At 53.8% G+C, this 16818-nt stretch overlaps 1 protein-coding gene across 3 annotated transcripts; it reads right to left on the reverse strand.

Moving 5' to 3' along the window:
- Positions 1–717: 717 nt before the first annotated feature.
- Positions 718–14628, reverse strand: EIF3CL (eukaryotic translation initiation factor 3 subunit C like). 3 transcript variants are annotated; one of them, XM_066576834.1, is made up of 21 exons: positions 14510–14628; positions 9966–10093; positions 9821–9886; positions 9441–9630; positions 9071–9196; positions 8899–8959; positions 8695–8807; positions 7824–7948; positions 7446–7620; positions 7266–7357; positions 7046–7187; positions 6826–6951; positions 6409–6502; positions 6130–6317; positions 5763–5987; positions 5275–5638; positions 5041–5200; positions 4891–4956; positions 3087–3174; positions 2558–2735; positions 718–914 (listed from the first exon to the last, which is right to left on the reverse strand). In XM_066576834.1, exons 2-21 carry the CDS (start codon positions 10064–10066, stop codon positions 829–831), a joined length of 2766 nt encoding a protein of 921 aa, XP_066432931.1. In that variant the 5' UTR covers positions 10067–10093; positions 14510–14628; the 3' UTR covers positions 718–828. The 3 variants fall into 3 exon arrangements, with proteins under 3 accessions (XP_066432931.1, XP_066432930.1, XP_066432928.1); XM_066576833.1 differs by having other exon boundaries at positions 2570–2735; positions 7266–7369; XM_066576831.1 differs by having other exon boundaries at positions 7266–7369.
- Between the last annotated feature and the right edge of the window lie 2190 nt (positions 14629–16818).

Consider the following 16818-nt stretch of genomic DNA (forward strand, 5'->3'; position numbering starts at 1 on the left):
GTTGTCCAGGGTTAGAAAAACACAGCTGCTTTCTCTCAAACACAGCGCCACCCTTGTCTGCGGGCTGTATGTGGTATTGCAGCTCAGTTCCATTGAAGTGAATGGGAGCTGAGTTGCAATACCAGACACAACCCACGGACAAGGGTGGTGCTGTGTTTAGAGAAAGCCATGTTTTTCTAACCTTGACAGTCCCTTTAAGGACTGCTGCCTTGTCTTAAATGAGCCGATATAAAACATTGAAGAGGCTGCAGCGCTCAATCGTTGCAGCCCCTACAAACAGATCAGCAGGGGTGCCAAGAGTTGGTCCCCCACCAATCAGATATTGATGGCCTATCCTGAGGATAGACCATCAACTTTAAAAGTCCAGTTCATCCCTTTAAAAAGTGACCCTCCAATGTGGTTACAAAATTCTATCCCGGGACCAGAGAAATGGGGGGGGGTATATTACTGGTTTCTGGTCCCATTATAGTTTGGCCAAGATGGCCAACGCAACCCTCGCACTAATCCTCGACAATACATTGGTAGTGTTAGACTACCCCTGCCCTATACCTGCTCATTGGCTAATTACGTGAGCAGCATTGGCCAATCAGGACAGAGCAGTGTGCCTTAGGTAGTTAGAAAACTGCAGCCACCATCTTTCCCAAAACTGACGGGTGGCTTTAAGGTTTGGTTTCCGTCTGTTACTGGTGTAGATCTGTATACACGAGGCGGAGCGAGTTCACTCCAATATCTTTATTAAGAGACATGAGGGTGAAACAGGAAATAAAACTAACAGACGAGCCGGCGCCGACTCCAGGATTTGGTGAAGAGGGAATGATGGCGGACAGATCAGTAGTTGTTCTGGTTCTGCTGGTCTCGCCGGTATCCACGCCGCATGTAGCCGCCCTCCTTCCTCTGGTAAGAGTCTTTTTGGTCTGGAGGATTAGAAACACACAAGAGAAGAGGTTAGAGAACACAAGGGTGTAATTACTCAATGTCTCCACTGGAGGGCGAACTAGGATTCTCCACCTGACAGTAGTAGTCTGCAGTCCGCAGTTCTCCAGCTGCCAGGGCATGCTGGGAGTTGCAGTTTCACAACAGCTGGAGAGCTGCAGATTGCAGAGTACTACATCAGAGGGCAGCTGGTTGACTATCGTGTGTCCACAGATCCCTCCTGGATGCCCCCTAAGGAATGTACGCTCAGATCAGCCAATAGGAATCCCTCCTGGATGCCCCCTAAGGAATGTACGCTCATATCAGCCAACAGGAAATAGAAGATGAGCAGATTATATGGCGCCACTTATCTCCAACAGGGAACCAAGTAACCCACCCACCCTTCACTTTCCTGACAACGGACAGTGGGGCGTCACAGCCCAGGAAACCTTTTCTAAGCCCCGGGCTGCAACACTAACCCATCAGCAGCCCTTAATGGCATGGCGTGAGGGCTGATGGGATGCTCCTCCCCCCAACTTGATGCATAGATGCAGTCAGCTTTGACCATACCAGCTAATCAACGGCCATGATCAGCGCCAACTCCATCTGTGGGTGCTGCTGGCAACTGTTTAAAACAGCCGACACCCATCACGTATGCGGCGGACTGCACTACATAACACCCTTCGCGACCAAATGACGTATATTCACATAATGCAGTTCATAGGTAGACCCCCATCTTGGCCTCACATGGCTATGGCAGGAATACCTCTCTGTGCAATACTTGAATTCCCAGCATGCCCTGGGGTCTCCAACCCGTGTAATACTACAATTCCCAGCATGCCCTGAGGTCTCCAACCTGTGCAATACTAGAATTCCCAGCATGCCCTGAGGTCTCCAACCTGTGTAATACTACAATTCCCAGCATGCCCTGGGATCTCCAACCTGTGTAATACTACAATTCCCAGCATGCCCTGGGGTCTCCAACCTGTGTAATACTACAATTCCCAGCATGCCCTGGGGTCTCCAACCTGTGTAATACTACAATTCCCAGCATGCCCTGAGGTCTCCAACCTGTGCAATACTACAATTCCCAGCATGCCCTGAGGGCTCCAACCTGTGTAATACTACAATTCCCAGCATGCCCTGAGGTCTCCAACCTGTGTAATACTACAATTCCCAGCATGCCCTGGGGTCTCCAACCTGTGTAATACTACAATTCCCAGCATGCCCCGACAGTCGCAGGCTAACAACCACTGCATTTTAGAATGCAATTATTTTCTCAATTAATCTAATGACAAAACAGGAAGTAGATGTGCAGCGCTTCAATGCTTCCTCTACACCTCCAGCAGTAATCTGGTCTCAGGATGATGGAGAAAAGCTGGAGAGGAAGATGAGGAATGTAGAAGGTGAGAGAAGGTTACATGCAGAGACGCCCTTCTACCAGTCACCACCCACCGGCGGCTCTCCAGCTGTGGCACTAGTACAACTCCCAGCAGGATCCGACAAGCTGGTAGTAGCACCGCACCAGCTGGAGAGCCGCCGGCTGGAGAGCACGACCTTACGCTGCGGGCATGATGAGGGTTATAGATGAACGGTTCAGGTAGATGATGGTAAGAGATGATGAGCAGGAGCCTACAACACATACAGCTGTCCTCACCACGATTGAAGTATCCACCATAACTGCCCTGCTTGTGGTCAAATATCCGCTCGTTGTTCTCCACGAGGTTGCCCAGCTTCTCAGCCAGCTGCAGAGCAGTGTTTTGGAGGGAACTAGGCTCCGTCCCGTGCATCACCACTGTCTGGGTTGGCTGATCTAAAGAAGCCTGCCAGGAAAAAGACGGAAGCAATGATCAATGGCAGGGGCCGGAAATCTGCGAGATGGTCAGTATACTATGCTGGTGGTTACTGGAAACAGTCAGCAAGCTTGTAGACACTCCACTAGCAGCTTAGATGAGCTCCCATCATATAGGGGTAGTTAGTTATTTCTACATCAGATGACTGTACAAAGTCTGGGGTAAAGACTATACTTCCCTGAATGTAAATCACCAGAGCAAGCTGTGCAGACACTGAACAAGCAGGGGATGCTGGGAGACTTATAGCTATAAGTGAATCATTGCCCATCCTTATGTTCAGGGTCGGAGGGGTACAATGACATGGTGGACAGGGGCACTCACCATGAGCTCCTCGTTAATGATCATCTTACTAATGATGCTGTGTACGGTGGGGATCTCCAGCTGGAACATGTCGCCCAAGATACCCATCCTGAGGGAGGACACAATGCAAGAAAATGAAAAACACCGCAACTTCCTAATAGATTGGCATTTTATACGTTGGTCCAAGTAAAGGCCCATTTAGACGCAACGATGAACACTCAAAATTCGCTAAAACATCAGTTTTGAGCGATTTTGCATAAACTCTTTAGTAGCTACTCAGCTACTTAGGAGTTTATTAGTATGCAAATGAAGCCGTTCACTGAATGCAGATAACAGCTGGAGGTCTGGTATCTGCATTCAGCTGCTTTGTTCTCCAGTGGGACAGCAGCTGAAAGAATATTATCAGCGCTATCCCGCTGAGAACTCAGTGTGCGGTCCCGGGAAAACACAAGCCAGCGATGAACGAAAAGTGCGCACGTTTAGACGCAGCGATTATCGCTCAATAATGGCTTTTGGGTGTAAAACAATGAATGTTACAATTCAGTGACAAGTAGCAGGGATCTTGAAAATGGTGAGAAATCAAATCAAAATTGGACTACATTCACACTGAGAAAATCTAATGCAGATTTCATTATAAAACTGAGGAAGAGACGGCGCACTCAAGTACGGATTGCATATTGGTCGCCGTGGAGTAGTTCAACTGAGCCAATCAGCATGCAGAATCTGCGTCCGGTAGTGGAGACACTTTTTCCAGATATGGATTTCAGACCCACACAGTACAGATTACTGTTCAAATGAATGAAACAAAGGCTGGGTTCACACTGGGCTGCAGCGAAAAACCATGAGATTTCCGCCAGGAGTCCACTGCTTTAAAACCTGTGGGTTTTGAAGCGGCCTGGCCACATGCTCCTCCGCTGCGTCCGGCACTCCCATTGAGGAGTGGAAGAAGAAAAACAAATGAACATGCTGTGGCCGGCGGATTCGCCTTCCCGTGTGGATGAGATTTCTGAGAAAGCTCGTCCACATGGCTGTCTAATTCCGGAATTCGCGGCCACAGGCGGATTTGCCGCGGCAAAACTGCGGATGGAATTTCTGCGGCAAATCCGCCCAGTGTGAACCCAGCCAAAGTGTAGACCCCCATCGATTGCCAGAACGAAGCAGCAGACACGCTCAGCCGAGTGCAGTCACGGCTCGCTAGCTGACGACTGGTCTATAAGCTTTTTATTGAGTCTATCCTCATTAGCGAGCATAGACAGCACTGAGATGACCGCTTTTACTGCTTCATTTAGGCAATCGACGGAGGTCTCAGCACCCGGACCCCCACCCATCAAGATTCTTGACATATCCTTAGGTCATGTAAAAGTTATTTGAACATGCAGTTCCACTTTACATGATGCGGACTGGCGGCAGATTCGATGCAGAATTGGTGCAGATGCCACAATAAAATGTGCTGTGTGAACAGGGTCTCACAGTGGGGATCTCCAACCCCAGCTCTAGTGGAACTACAAGTCCCAGCCTTCATCTGCCAGGGCCTGCTGGGATTTGCAGTGGCTGGAGAGCAGACGTTGCGAGTCCACCACGCAAAAAGGAACATAACTATAAGCAGCGTAAAATAAGTTTATGGTTTATAGGAGAGCAGCCGAGGATGTGCTTTATACACTAACCCAGCTGCCCGTCCCCGCGCCGTCAGCCATGAAGCTGCAGCGGACTCCTCTCTGCAGTCTGTGCGCAAACACACACACACTGTAGGGATGACAGCGAGGGAACAGAGAGCTGTGGCAAGGAGAAAGCCCATCCGGGGACATGTGTGGCAGTGGGGTCTCACCTGATGGAGTCATATACGCTGCTGTATGTGAACAGGTACGTCCTTAGAGACTCCTCCTGAATCTTCCTGCAGAGAAGACGAGAAAATATCATCAAGTACAAGAAGTCTATAAAGAGCCCCCCCCCCCACATCCAGGACCCTCGTCCTCACCGAACCAGCATGTTGCGCACACGATCGGCCTCCGGGAACAGGTCCCACACCTTCCCGTTCATCTTCTCATTGATGATGAAATCCCTGCAGGTTTTCCAGTCTCCCATCTTCATGGCCTTGGATGCGGCCACCACATGTTCCCTCATACTCTCTGGGGGGCCTGAGGAGCGGAGGACAGACTGTAAGACCAGAACGAACGCACATCTTAGAGGCGCTGCAGATACCACCACTCACCCAGCAGGGGCTGCCGCTCGCCCACACGGAGCTGGTGGTGGAACTGCTTGCTGATCATCCTCCTGCGGGCATCAAACTCGTGTGCCGCCATGTACGGGATCTCCAGCAGCATGGCAGAGACCAGGTAGACGCACTCCAGCAGTTCCAGGTTGATGTGCATGTGGAAGGGGATCTGTCGCCGCTTCTCGATCTTCTCCTGCTCCTGGTTGCGCTCCTGCATGGTCCTCATCAGCAGCCCCTGACCCAGCAGCTCCTTCGCTCTGCCACTAGACTGAATGTCCAGAAGAGCGTTGTGTGCGTCGCGGATCATCCCCTGCCGGAAGGCGCAGATGCCCAGCTGGACCATAGTGCGGTTATACAGGATCTAGAGGGAACAAGGAGGAGCGGGTCATAATCAGGCTGGATTACAGGACGTTACTGGATAGTCCAGTATTAAAGTGTCTGGGCGACCCGGGTCTGGGTAGGAATGCTGGAGCGCCTGCTCTCACCTGCACAGGGGGGTCAGCGTGTTGGATGTTGTCTTGCAGGTGAGACATAAGCATGAGATCTCGAGCCTGGAACCAGCGGTTGTGCAGCGCGTGATGGTAGATGTGGCACAGAATGGCGCAGGTGCGGATACGGTCTGTCCTGTCCTTGGCATAGATGTATTTGCAGAGTCTGTCCATTAGGACGGCGCTGTCCTCCGCCTCGTTCTCTGCCTGGTCCTGTTCTGACTGCACAGGGAAGAAGAATCGGTAAAGTAAGGCAGCTGCAGATAGCAAGGAGGTCACGACCCCTGCACATCCCCTCCCAAGGGTCACCACCCCTGCACATCCCCTCCCAGGGGTCACCACCCCTGCAAACCACCTCCCGCACCTTAGACTCCTGGCCGGTACTCAGCTGCCTCTGGTGGGCTTTGTAGTCAAACTTGTAGTAGGTGTGCATGATGCGGCGGAGGTAGACCCGGCAGACCTCCTCTGTGCTGCCCTTCTCCTGCAGGTATTTCTGCACCCGCTCGATCACCTCACATACGCGAGCCTCATCCTTCAGATTGTCCACATATTCTGCAAAGAAAGGCGACAACTCCGGAATCATTACGCCTGCCGTATATCATTCAGCAACCCCTCCCCTAGTGATGTGACACTTCCTCAGTACCTTGGGAATGTGGATCCGTGTTCTGCATGATTTTGGTGAACTCTTCATCCATCCTCTCTATCAAAGTGAGGATGCAGCCGCGTACACGGAGAGGCTAGAGGAAATGGGGAGAACTTGATATGAGTAAGCGCCCCCCTAAATGATGAGCCATCAATTCCTTCCTCGCAGTTCTAGTTCCCCTATCTGGCACCGGTCACTACACTAGTAGTGGAATTACTGCAAGCAGCTATGATATCTGCTGCTGTATGTCATGACGAAGGCATTATACAAGGCAGTGGCTGTGAGACTACAACTCCCAGCAAGTCCTCACAGCCTGCAGTTCTACAGCCATGGGAAACGCACAAATCTAGAGGCTGTCAGGGCATGCTGGAAGTTGCAGTTCCATATAGGGAAGGTTTATGCAGCTTCCCAGCTCACCTGGTCTGAGACTACGAGATTTTCGGAGTCTTCGGCGATGTTTTCCCCAATGAACATGTTGGTGTTGGAGAAGAGGATGTCCAGCAGATCGTTGATGCACTCCAGGCATTTCTTCCACATGTCAGGCTGCAGAAGGAAACAAGGTGGGATTAAGGTCATGTGATCACGATTTAGCTTAGACAGCCAATATTGAGGCCAGTGTTCACACAGGACACGTTACCTTCATGTATGCCGCCAGATTGGGGTTGTAGTCATAAAGAGAGGCCACGATGTTGAACTTGATCTTCACAGCGATCCCCTGACCCAAGTTATTTTCTTCAGAGATTGCAACGAGCAGGTTAAGGAGCTCGATCTGTGCCGCCCTGCAAGGAGACAAACACAGAAGGTAAGAGGGACAACTCCCAAGAAGGAGGACCGCCTCCCCTGTCATCATCCGTTACCTGTCTGTGCCCTTCTTTCCTCTGGCCTGAAGGATCTCATTCAGCTTCTTGACCACGATGGGAGGAGTGATTTCTGTACCTTTAGCAAACATCTTGGGTTTTTCCTACAGCGGGTCAAAGAAGTGGTATGAAAGGATAGGGCAGAGATCCCCAGACCCCCTAAACTGCTCCAGATCTCACCTTGACCATTGGGGCACCCCCTTTGACCTTCTCCCACTCTCCGCCAGCTTCATTCTCGTCCATTTCCCCTTCCAGTCCCTCCTCGGCTCTAAGTTTCACTTTTCGATGTTGTTTCTTCTTGGCCTTCTCATCCTTCTTCTTCTCTGTGGCCTGACGGTCTCCTGGAGGTCCAGTCCTGCAACGCAGAAAAGAGTCAACTCATTAATGGCACCAAAGCCAGACCGAGGAGATACTGAGAACACTGAGCCAAAATGTACAACTGCACCCCGGAGACTGTATGGGTCTGTGCCCCGTCCCCCATCCTGCCCATATGCAACGGTGCAAGAAGCGGGTACACATGTGCCCCCTTATAATGCTTCTCCATCACCATCTACTCACTTCTTGAGGAACCTGGCAGCCAGAGTCGTGTATTTGCCTTCATCGTCTTCAGATTCGGAGTCCGAGTCCTCGGAGTCGGACTCCCAGATTTCATCATCAGAGGATTCTTCCTCCTCCTCTGCGTCCTGGAACAGAGCAGAGATTAAATGCAGACATTATGCGATTCATTAAAGTTCCTTTAATCCAGCATCCATTGGACTTAACCCCTTCCAATCCAGTGTTGGACTTCCATGCATAGCTCCCATGTGGGGTGAGGACCAACACGTTTCTAACACAATGCAGAAGAGGTCCTACATGCAGACGAAAATACGGACCAGAATCGGCCCATGCTGGCTATAACGGGTTTATGTGCTGTGAAGCACATGGACAGGAAATGCGCCCGTGAGAATGCAAAGGCAACAAGTTTTGGCCACAACCAAAAATCACCATGTGATTACAACCTCGCACTACACTGAAATCAGGAGGACTGCGGTGTGAGACGCTGGGTGCAAAAACCTACATGGTTTGGATTTTTACACGCTGCAGGTTGCATCAACCGGAAACTTCACACCGCAATCTTATGGGCTTCAGTGACGTGAATGGCAGGGCTACACCGAGATCTTGGGTCAAGCAGCCGAAAGTCGCCTTTGTAGCCAGAAGCCAAGTCTTCTGCCATCACTTGGTCTCCGCGGCAGCATGGGTGACCCCAAGTCACAGCACTAATTCACTGGGACCTTACATGGCCGCAGATCCTTCCAGTCATTAGAGGGATTTCCTTTGATAAAGTCCATATCATGTTACCGTTTGGGATGGATTCAGACTTTCCGGATTACCAGATGACAGATGAGCGGTGTGACATCACTGGTAACCAATTACCAAGAATTCTCCTCACCTCGGCTTTCTTCTGAAACTTGCTGCGGGCATCCGGAGGGGCGGCTTCCGCCTTCTTCAGGAACTTGCTGGCACTGATGCCTTCGTCTTTCTCGTCATCGCTGGACAGCGAGGCTGAAGACGAGGACACAGAATATTAGGGTCAACGAATTTAATACAGGAAACAAAAATGGCTGCCAGGGCGGCATCCAAGGTACGCACTCACCATCCGAGTCACCTTCATCCTCATCCTTGTCTTGGTCTTCATCAGCCGACTCTTCGGGATTCTGGGAAAAGAAAATACACGAAGACTCAGACTGCGCAGCGGCGTCCGTCCTCAATGAGGAAACGCGGTTCAGGCGCAGCCGACTTCTGCTCCGTCAGATCAATCATCTCACCTGCTTGTAGGCCGTGATGGGAGCCTCAAAATCCCGGTTATACTTGCGCAGTTTCTGGCGCAGCGTGCTCAAGGCTTTGGCGTTGTTCTTGTTCATCTTCTTCTTGCCTTCTTTATCATCCCAAAGCTATGGAGTAAGACGGAGGAGGGGGAGGGGCGTTAAAGTCACGGTAACGTACAATACTGGTAGATGGCTGGATATAGACGCCATGAATCGCTCACATGGGGCGTTTCTCCGGTGGTAATTTAAAGCAATGACCACAAGGGGGAACAGGGAGATCCAGGGACACAGTGAGCTCCCCCTAGTGGTGGAAGCAGCCAGATGAACTATATTCCGAGGCGGAGCTCCCCTCCGGCACCCATCGTCTCACCTCGTTCAGGTAGTCCTCCAGGTCCGACAGGAGGCGGATGTAGAAGCGCGGGACGCCTTCCTTGTCCACAATGTTCTTGGCCTTGATGTAGGCTTTCCCCAGCTGCTCGAACTCCTCCAGACACTTGGTCATGTCGCGGATCTTCATGGCGTTACGGATCGTCTTGATAATGTTTGTCAGCTCCTCAAACCTGCATGAGGGGAAACGAGAACTAGTTACTGAGGTGACAGAGGCGCAGCTTAACCCCCTCCTGACCGCATAACGTTACTATATGTCCTGGGGTTGTGAAGGCTGTATGGAGTGGGCTTCGGGTCTGCCCCATACCCAGCGACTATCAGCTACCAGCGACTGCAGTGTAGTTTTGCGGCGTTTTTACTGACCTCTTATCTTTGGCGCTGCGCACCACACGCTTGGTGTCCTCTTCATCGTCACTGAGGAGAATCGGCCTAAAGGTACAAGAAGAGCTCGTTAGACGTACGCAGCGCAGGACACCCCAACATCACCCGGCAGGGAAGAGGTACTCACTGTTTGCCGTAGGTGCCCCCCACGGGTTTGGGCAGGATCTCATCTCCCGACAGCGATGACTCCGACTCACTGTCTGAGCCGGTGGCGAAAAAACGAGACATGGTGGCTGCGAGCCGAGTCACTCAGTCCTGGGGAGAGAAGAGAGCGGCGTCAGCGGGGGTCACACATCACTGGGACTACATGCTGAGCGGCTTACATTATAATGCCCCCTACTGGCTGTCAGTGAACGGAAACATCCGAGTTTACATCTGAAGGCTGAAAACCTGCACAGCTGTAATACACTGCAACAAACCCTCAGCTGTGAGAAGCATCGGTCTGTGCTGGGCTCGGGATGGGTCGCTAACTCGGGACCCCAGCCAATCAGCTGATCGGGCAGCCGCTGTCAGCGCATGAAGGCACGGGGGTCGGAGTGGGAGCAGATCAACTAAGGATACGTTATCAACAGTATTTCTAGGGAGAACCCCTTTAATGACACTGGTACACTGTGCCAAACCCTCAGCTGTATGAGCAGGAGCAGGTAGGAAAGAGGGTATGCACTTAGGGGGGCTTCTTCTGAGAGCTATAGTAAGGTTACAGTAGAGGAGGGGGTACAAGGCCTTCTGGGGTCTGCAGAGAGTCGGGTCACTCTCCGGTATAATGTAGTCTGGGGGTCTGTGGAGCGTCAGCTCTTGGGGTCACCCTCCGGTATAATGTAGTCTCAGGGTCTGTAGAGCGTCAGCTCTCGGGGTCACCCTTTGGTATAATGCAGTCTCGGGGTCAGTAGAGCGTTAGCTCTCGGGGTCACTCTCCGGTATAATGTAGTCTCGGGGGTCTGTGGAGCGTCAGCTCTTGGGGTCACCCTCCGGTATAATGTAGTCTCGGGGTCTGTGGAGCGTCAGCTCTTGGGGTCACCCTCCGGTATAATGTAGTCTCGGGGGTCTGTAGAGCGTCAGCTCTCGGGGTCAGCCTCCGGTATAATGTAGTCTCGGGGTCTGTAGAGCGTCAGCTCTCGGGGTCAGCCTCCGGTATAATGTAGTCTCGGAGTCAGTTGAGCATCAGCTCTCGGGGTCACCCTCCGGTATAATGTAGTCTCGGAGTCAGTTGAGCATCAGCTCTCGGGGTCACCCTCCGGTATAATGTAGTCTCGGGGTCTGTAGAGCGTCAGTTCTCGGGGTCACCCTCCGGTATAATGTAGTCTCGGAGTCAGTTGAGCATCAGCTCTCGGGGTCACCCTCCGGTATAATGTAGTCTCGGGGTCTGTAGAGTGTCAGCTCTCGGGGTCACCCTCCGGTATAATGTAGTCTCGGAGTCAGTTGAGCATCAGCTCTCGGGGTCACCCTCCGGTATAATGTAGTCTCGGGGTCTGTAGAGCGTCAGTTCTCGGGGTCACCCTCCGGTATAATGTAGTCTCGGGGTCTGTAGAGCGTCAGCTCTCGGGGTCACCCTACGGTATAATGTAGTCTCAGGGGGGGGGGTCTGTAGAGCGTCAGCTCTCGGGGTCAGCCTCCGGTATAATGTAGTCTCGGGGTCTGTAGAGCGTCAGCTCTCGGGGTCAGCCTCCGGTATAATGTAGTCTCGGGGGTCTGTAGAGCGTCAGCTCTCGGGGTCACCCTCCGGTATAATGTAGTCTCGGGGTCTGTAGAGCGTCAGCTCTTCGGGTCACCCTCCGGTATAATGTAGTCTCGGGGGGGGTCTGTAGAGCGTCAGCTCTCGGGGTCAGCCTCCGGTATAATGTAGTCTCGGGGTCTGTAGAGCGTCAGCTCTCGGGGTCACCCTCCGGTATAATGTAGTCTCGGGGTCTGTAGAGCGTCAGCTCTTGGGGTCACCCTCCGGTATAATGTAGTCTCAGGGTCTGTGGAGCGTCAGCTCTTGGGGTCACCCTACGGTATAATGTAGTGTCGGGGTCTGTGGAGCGTCAGCTCTTGGGGTCACCGTCCCGTATAATGTAGTGTCGGGGTCTGTGGAGCGTCAGCTCTTGGGGTCACCGTCCCGTATAATGTAGTGTCGGGGTCTGTGGAGCGTCAGCTCTTGGGGTCACCGTCCCGTATAATGTAGTGTCGGGGTCTGTGGAGCGTCAGCTCTTGGGGTCACCGTCCCGTATAATGTAGTGTCGGGGTCTGTGGAGCATCAGCTCTTGGGGTCACCGTCCCGTATAATGTAGTGTCGGGGTCTGTGGAGCGTCAGCTCTTGGGGTCACCGTCCCGTATAATGTAGTGTCGGGGTCTGTGGAGCGTCAGCTCTTGGGGTCACCGTCCCGTATAATGTAGTGTCGGGTCTGTGGAGCGTCAGCTCTTGGGGTCACCGTCCCGTATAATGTAGTGTCGGGGTCTGTGGAGCGTCAGCTCTTGGGGTCACCGTCCCGTATAATGTAGTGTCGGGGTCTGTAGAGCGTCAGCTCTTGGGGTCACCGTCCCGTATAATGTAGTGTCGGGGTCTGTGGAGCGTCAGCTCTTGGGGTCACCGTCCCGTATAATGTAGTGTCGGGGTCTGTGGAGCGTCAGCTCTTGGGGTCACCGTCCCGTATAATGTAGTCTCGGGGTCTGTGGGGCATCAGCTCTTGGGGTCACCGTCCCGTATAATGTAGTCTCGGGGTCTGTGGAGCGTCAGCTTTTGGGGTCACCGTCCCGTATAATGTAGTCTCGGGGTCTGTGGAGCGTCAGCTCTTGGGGTCACCGTCCCGTATAATGTAGTCTCGGGGTCTGTGGGGCATCAGCTCTTGGGGTCACCGTCCCGTATAATGTAGTCTCGGGGTCTGTGGAGCGTCAGCTCTTGGGGTCACCGTCCCGTATAATGTAGTGTCGGGGTCTGTGGAGCGTCAGCTCTTGGGGTCACCGTCCCGTATAATGTAGTGTCGGGGTCTGTGGAGCGTCAGCTCTTGGGGTCACCGTCCCGTATAATGTAGTGTCGGGGTCTGTGGAGCGTCAGCTCTTGGGGTCACCGTCCCGTATAATGTAGTGTCGGGGTCTGTGGAGCGTCAGCTCTTGGGGTCACCGTCCCGTATAATGTAGTGTCGGGGTCTGTGGAGCGTCAGCTCTTGGGGTCACCGTCCCGTATAATGTAGTCTCGGGGTCTGTGGAGCGTCAGCTCTTGGGGTCACCGTCCCGTATAATGTAGTCTCGGGGTCTGTGGAGCGTCAGCTCTTGGGGTCACCGTCCCGTATAATGTAGTGTCGGGGTCTGTGGAGCGTCAGCTCTTGGGGTCACCGTCCCGTATAATGTAGTGTCGGGGTCTGTGGAGCGTCAGCTCTTGGGGTCACCGTCCCGTATAATGTAGTGTCGGGGTCTGTGGAGCGTCAGCTCTTGGGGTCACCGTCCCGTATAATGTAGTGTCGGGGTCTGTGGAGCGTCAGCTCTTGGGGTCACCGTCCCGTATAATGTAGTGTCGGGGTCTGTGGAGCGTCAGCTCTTGGGGTCACCGTCCCGTATAATGTAGTGTCGGGGTCTGTGGAGCGTCAGCTCTTGGGGTCACCGTCCCGTATAATGTAGTGTCGGGGTCTGTGGAGCGTCAGCTCTTGGGGTCACCGTCCCGTATAATGTAGTCTCGGGGTCTGTGGAGCGTCAGCTCTTGGGGTCACCGTCCCGTATAATGTAGTCTCGGGGTCTGTGGAGCGTCAGCTCTTGGGGTCACCGTCCCGTATAATGTAGTCTCGGGGTCTGTGGAGCGTCAGCTCTTGGGGTCACCGTCCCGTATAATGTAGTCTCGGGGTCTGTGGAGCGTCAGCTCTTGGGGTCACCGTCCCGTATAATGTAGTGTCGGGGTCTGTGGAGCGTCAGCTCTTGGGGTCACCGTCCCGTATAATGTAGTCTCGGGGTCTGTGGACCGTCAGCTCTTGGGGTCACCGTCCCGTATAATGTAGTCTCGGGGTCTGTGGAGCGTCAGCTCTTGGGGTCACCGTCCCGTATAATGTAGTGTCGGGGTCTGTGGAGCGTCAGCTCTTGGGGTCACCGTCCCGTATAATGTAGTGTCGGGGTCTGTGGAGCGTCAGCTCTTGGGGTCACCGTCCCGTATAATGTAGTGTCGGGGTCTGTGGAGCGTCAGCTCTTGGGGTCACCGTCCCGTATAATGTAGTCTCGGGGTCTGTGGAGCGTCAGCTCTTGGGGTCACCGTCCCGTATAATGTAGTCTCGGGGTCTGTGGAGCGTCAGCTCTTGGGGTCACCGTCCCGTATAATGTAGTGTCGGGGTCTGTGGAGCGTCAGCTCTTGGGGTCACCGTCCCGTATAATGTAGTCTCGGGGTCTGTGGAGCGTCAGCTCTTGGGGTCACCGTCCCGTATAATGTAGTGTCGGGGTCTGTGGAGCGTCAGCTCTTGGGGTCACCGTCCCGTATAATGTAGTCTCGGGGGTCTGTGGAGCGTCAGCACACAGATTGACCCTCCAGGGTGTGCAGATCGTCAGCTCTTGGGAGCAGGCAGTGCTATGAGTCAGCCCCCAATGTACACAGGCCTCCATATTGCTCACATCCCCAGCAGGCGGCTGTCCGGCCTCAGGCCCTCATACACCCCTCCATCCCCCCCAGACCACGGGGAGGTGCGCCGGACCGGAACCGGGATGTTCTTCCGCACTCACCTCACGGGCCGCACACACGCGGCAGGCCAGCGCCGAAAGACGGGGCGAAAAGAGCAGTGCGCATGCGCTAACCGGGAAAACTCGCACCGGAAATGACAATTACTTCCTGTCCTTCATAAGACTACATCTCCCAGCGTGCACTTCGCCGTGTCACATGCTCAGTCATAAGACAGCCGGCATGTTATGCATATACACTCTTGTCAAACACACTCCGGCCCAGAAGTTGTCCTTTAGCTTCATGACTCGTCCTGCAGCTCTGTAATGATGGGAGCCAGTGGTAGCTCACACTCATTAATAGTCACGTGATGATACTTCATTGTATTGGGCTACAGCTACCTGACAAAGCGAACAGAAGATGATGGTGGAGTTGTGTGACATCAGAACCTGATGGACGTGAATTAGGGCAGATTGCTGTGAGTGCGATACAACAGTCTTGTCACCGGAGGTCCTACAAGTGGTTTCCCCCTTGGCCTATAAGAGGCTCTCCGAGGCTCCTTGTGTGTAGTGACCTCTCCTTCCGCTTGTGTAGAGCTTGTTGGCCACTAGACGCCTCTACGACGCAGAGAAGAGATTTCACCCTGTTACCAGAGGGGGCGCATTATTGGGATGTGAGAAGCTGGATGGTCATATCGATGAATTGTCCATCACCGGCCGACCTGACCAGACTATTAGGGGGTGTTGGGACCAGTGGATGTGTGAGGACACACAAGGTGACCGGGCTCAGGACGCACCCTACAGACCACCAGTAGAGAGGAGCGTCTGACCAGACTGTTAGGAGGTGTTGGGACCAGTGGATGGGGGCACACAAGGTGACCGGGCTCAGGACGCCCCCTACAGACTATCAGTAGAGAGGAGCGTCTGAGCAGACTGTTAGGGGGTGTTGGGACCAGTGGATGTGTGAGGGCACACAAGGTGACCGGGCTCAGGACGCCCCCTACAGACCACCAGTAGAGAGGAGCATCTGACCAGACTGTTAGGTGGTGTTGGGACCAGTGGATGTGTGAGAGCACACAAGGTGACCGGGCTCAGGACGCCCCCTACAGACCACCAGTAGAGAGGAGCATCTGACCAGACTGTTAGGTGGTGTTGGGACCAGTGGATGTGTGAGGGCACACAAGGTGACCGGGCTCAGGACGCCCTACAGCCCACCAGTAGAGAGGAGCGTCTGATCATTCGACAAGCACCAGTAGCTCCAATTGTTTTGTTGTCCGTCATCCAGAGACAGGTGGCGCCATCGTTACCCATTACATGTACGGCCTCTGACCCCCACCGTCGCCCCCATTACATGTACGGCCTCTGACACCCACCGTCGCCCCCATTACATGTACGGCCTCTGACCCCCACCGTCGCCCCCATTACATGTGCGGCCTCTGACCCCCACCGTCGCCCCCATTACATGTACGGCCTCTGACACCCACCGTCGCCCCCATTACATGTACGGCCTCTAACACCCACCGTCGCCCCCATTACATGTACGGCCTCTGACCCACATTGTCGCCCCCATTACATGTACGGCCTCTGACCCACATTGTCGCCCCCATTACATGTACGGCCTCTGACACCCACCGTCGCCCCCATTACATGTACGGCCTCTGACACCCACCGTCGCCCCCATTACATGTACGGCCTCGGACCCCCATTGTCGCCCCCATTACATGTACGGCCTCTGACCCCCATTGTCGCCCCCATTACATGTACGGCCTCTGACCCCCACCGTCGCCCCCATTACATGTACGGCCTCTGACACCCACCGTCGCCCCCATTACATGTACGGCCTCTGACCCCCATTGTCGCCCCCATTACATGTACGGCCTCTGACCCCCATTGTCGCCCCCATTACATGTACGGCCTCTGACACCCACCGTCGCCCCCATTACATGTCCGGCCTCTGACACCCACCGTCGCCCCCATTACATGTACGGCCCCTGACCCCCACCGTCGCCCCCATTACATGTACGGCCTCTGACCCCCACCGTCGCCCCCATTACATGTACGGCCTCTGACCCCCACCTTCGCCCCCATTACATGTACGGCCTCTGACCCCTACCGTCGCCCCCATTTACATGCATTTATCCATGCCTGAAAGCGCTGCGGAATAAGTTGGCGCTATACAAATAAAGATTATTATTATTATTATTATATGTACGGCCTCTGACCCCCACCTTCGCCCCCATTACATGTACGGCCCCTGACCCCCACCGTCGCCCCCATTACATGTACGGCCTCTGACCCCCACCGTCGCCCCCATTACATGTACGGCCTCTGACCCCCACCTTCGCCCCCATTACATGTACGGCCTCTGACCCCTA

This window comes from Eleutherodactylus coqui, chromosome 8 (assembly GCF_035609145.1).
Source record: "Eleutherodactylus coqui strain aEleCoq1 chromosome 8, aEleCoq1.hap1, whole genome shotgun sequence".
NCBI classification, from domain to species: Eukaryota; Metazoa; Chordata; class Amphibia; order Anura; family Eleutherodactylidae; genus Eleutherodactylus; species Eleutherodactylus coqui.

What these genes read in the sequence shown, in the direction of transcription:
- EIF3CL (XM_066576831.1), bottom strand. Translation starts at nt 10,066, where the DNA reads ATGTCTCGTTTTTTCGCCACCGGCTCAGACAGTGAGTCGGAGTCATCG. An exon ending in GTACCGGCCAGGAGTCTAAG is followed by an intron (nt 5,988 to 6,129) that starts GTGCGGGAGGTG and finishes TTCCCTGTGCAG; the next exon opens with TCAGAACAGGACCAGGCAGA. An exon ending in AGCGTATATGACTCCATCAG is followed by an intron (nt 3,175 to 4,890) that starts GTGAGACCCCAC and finishes GTCCTCCCTCAG; the next exon opens with GATGGGTATCTTGGGCGACA.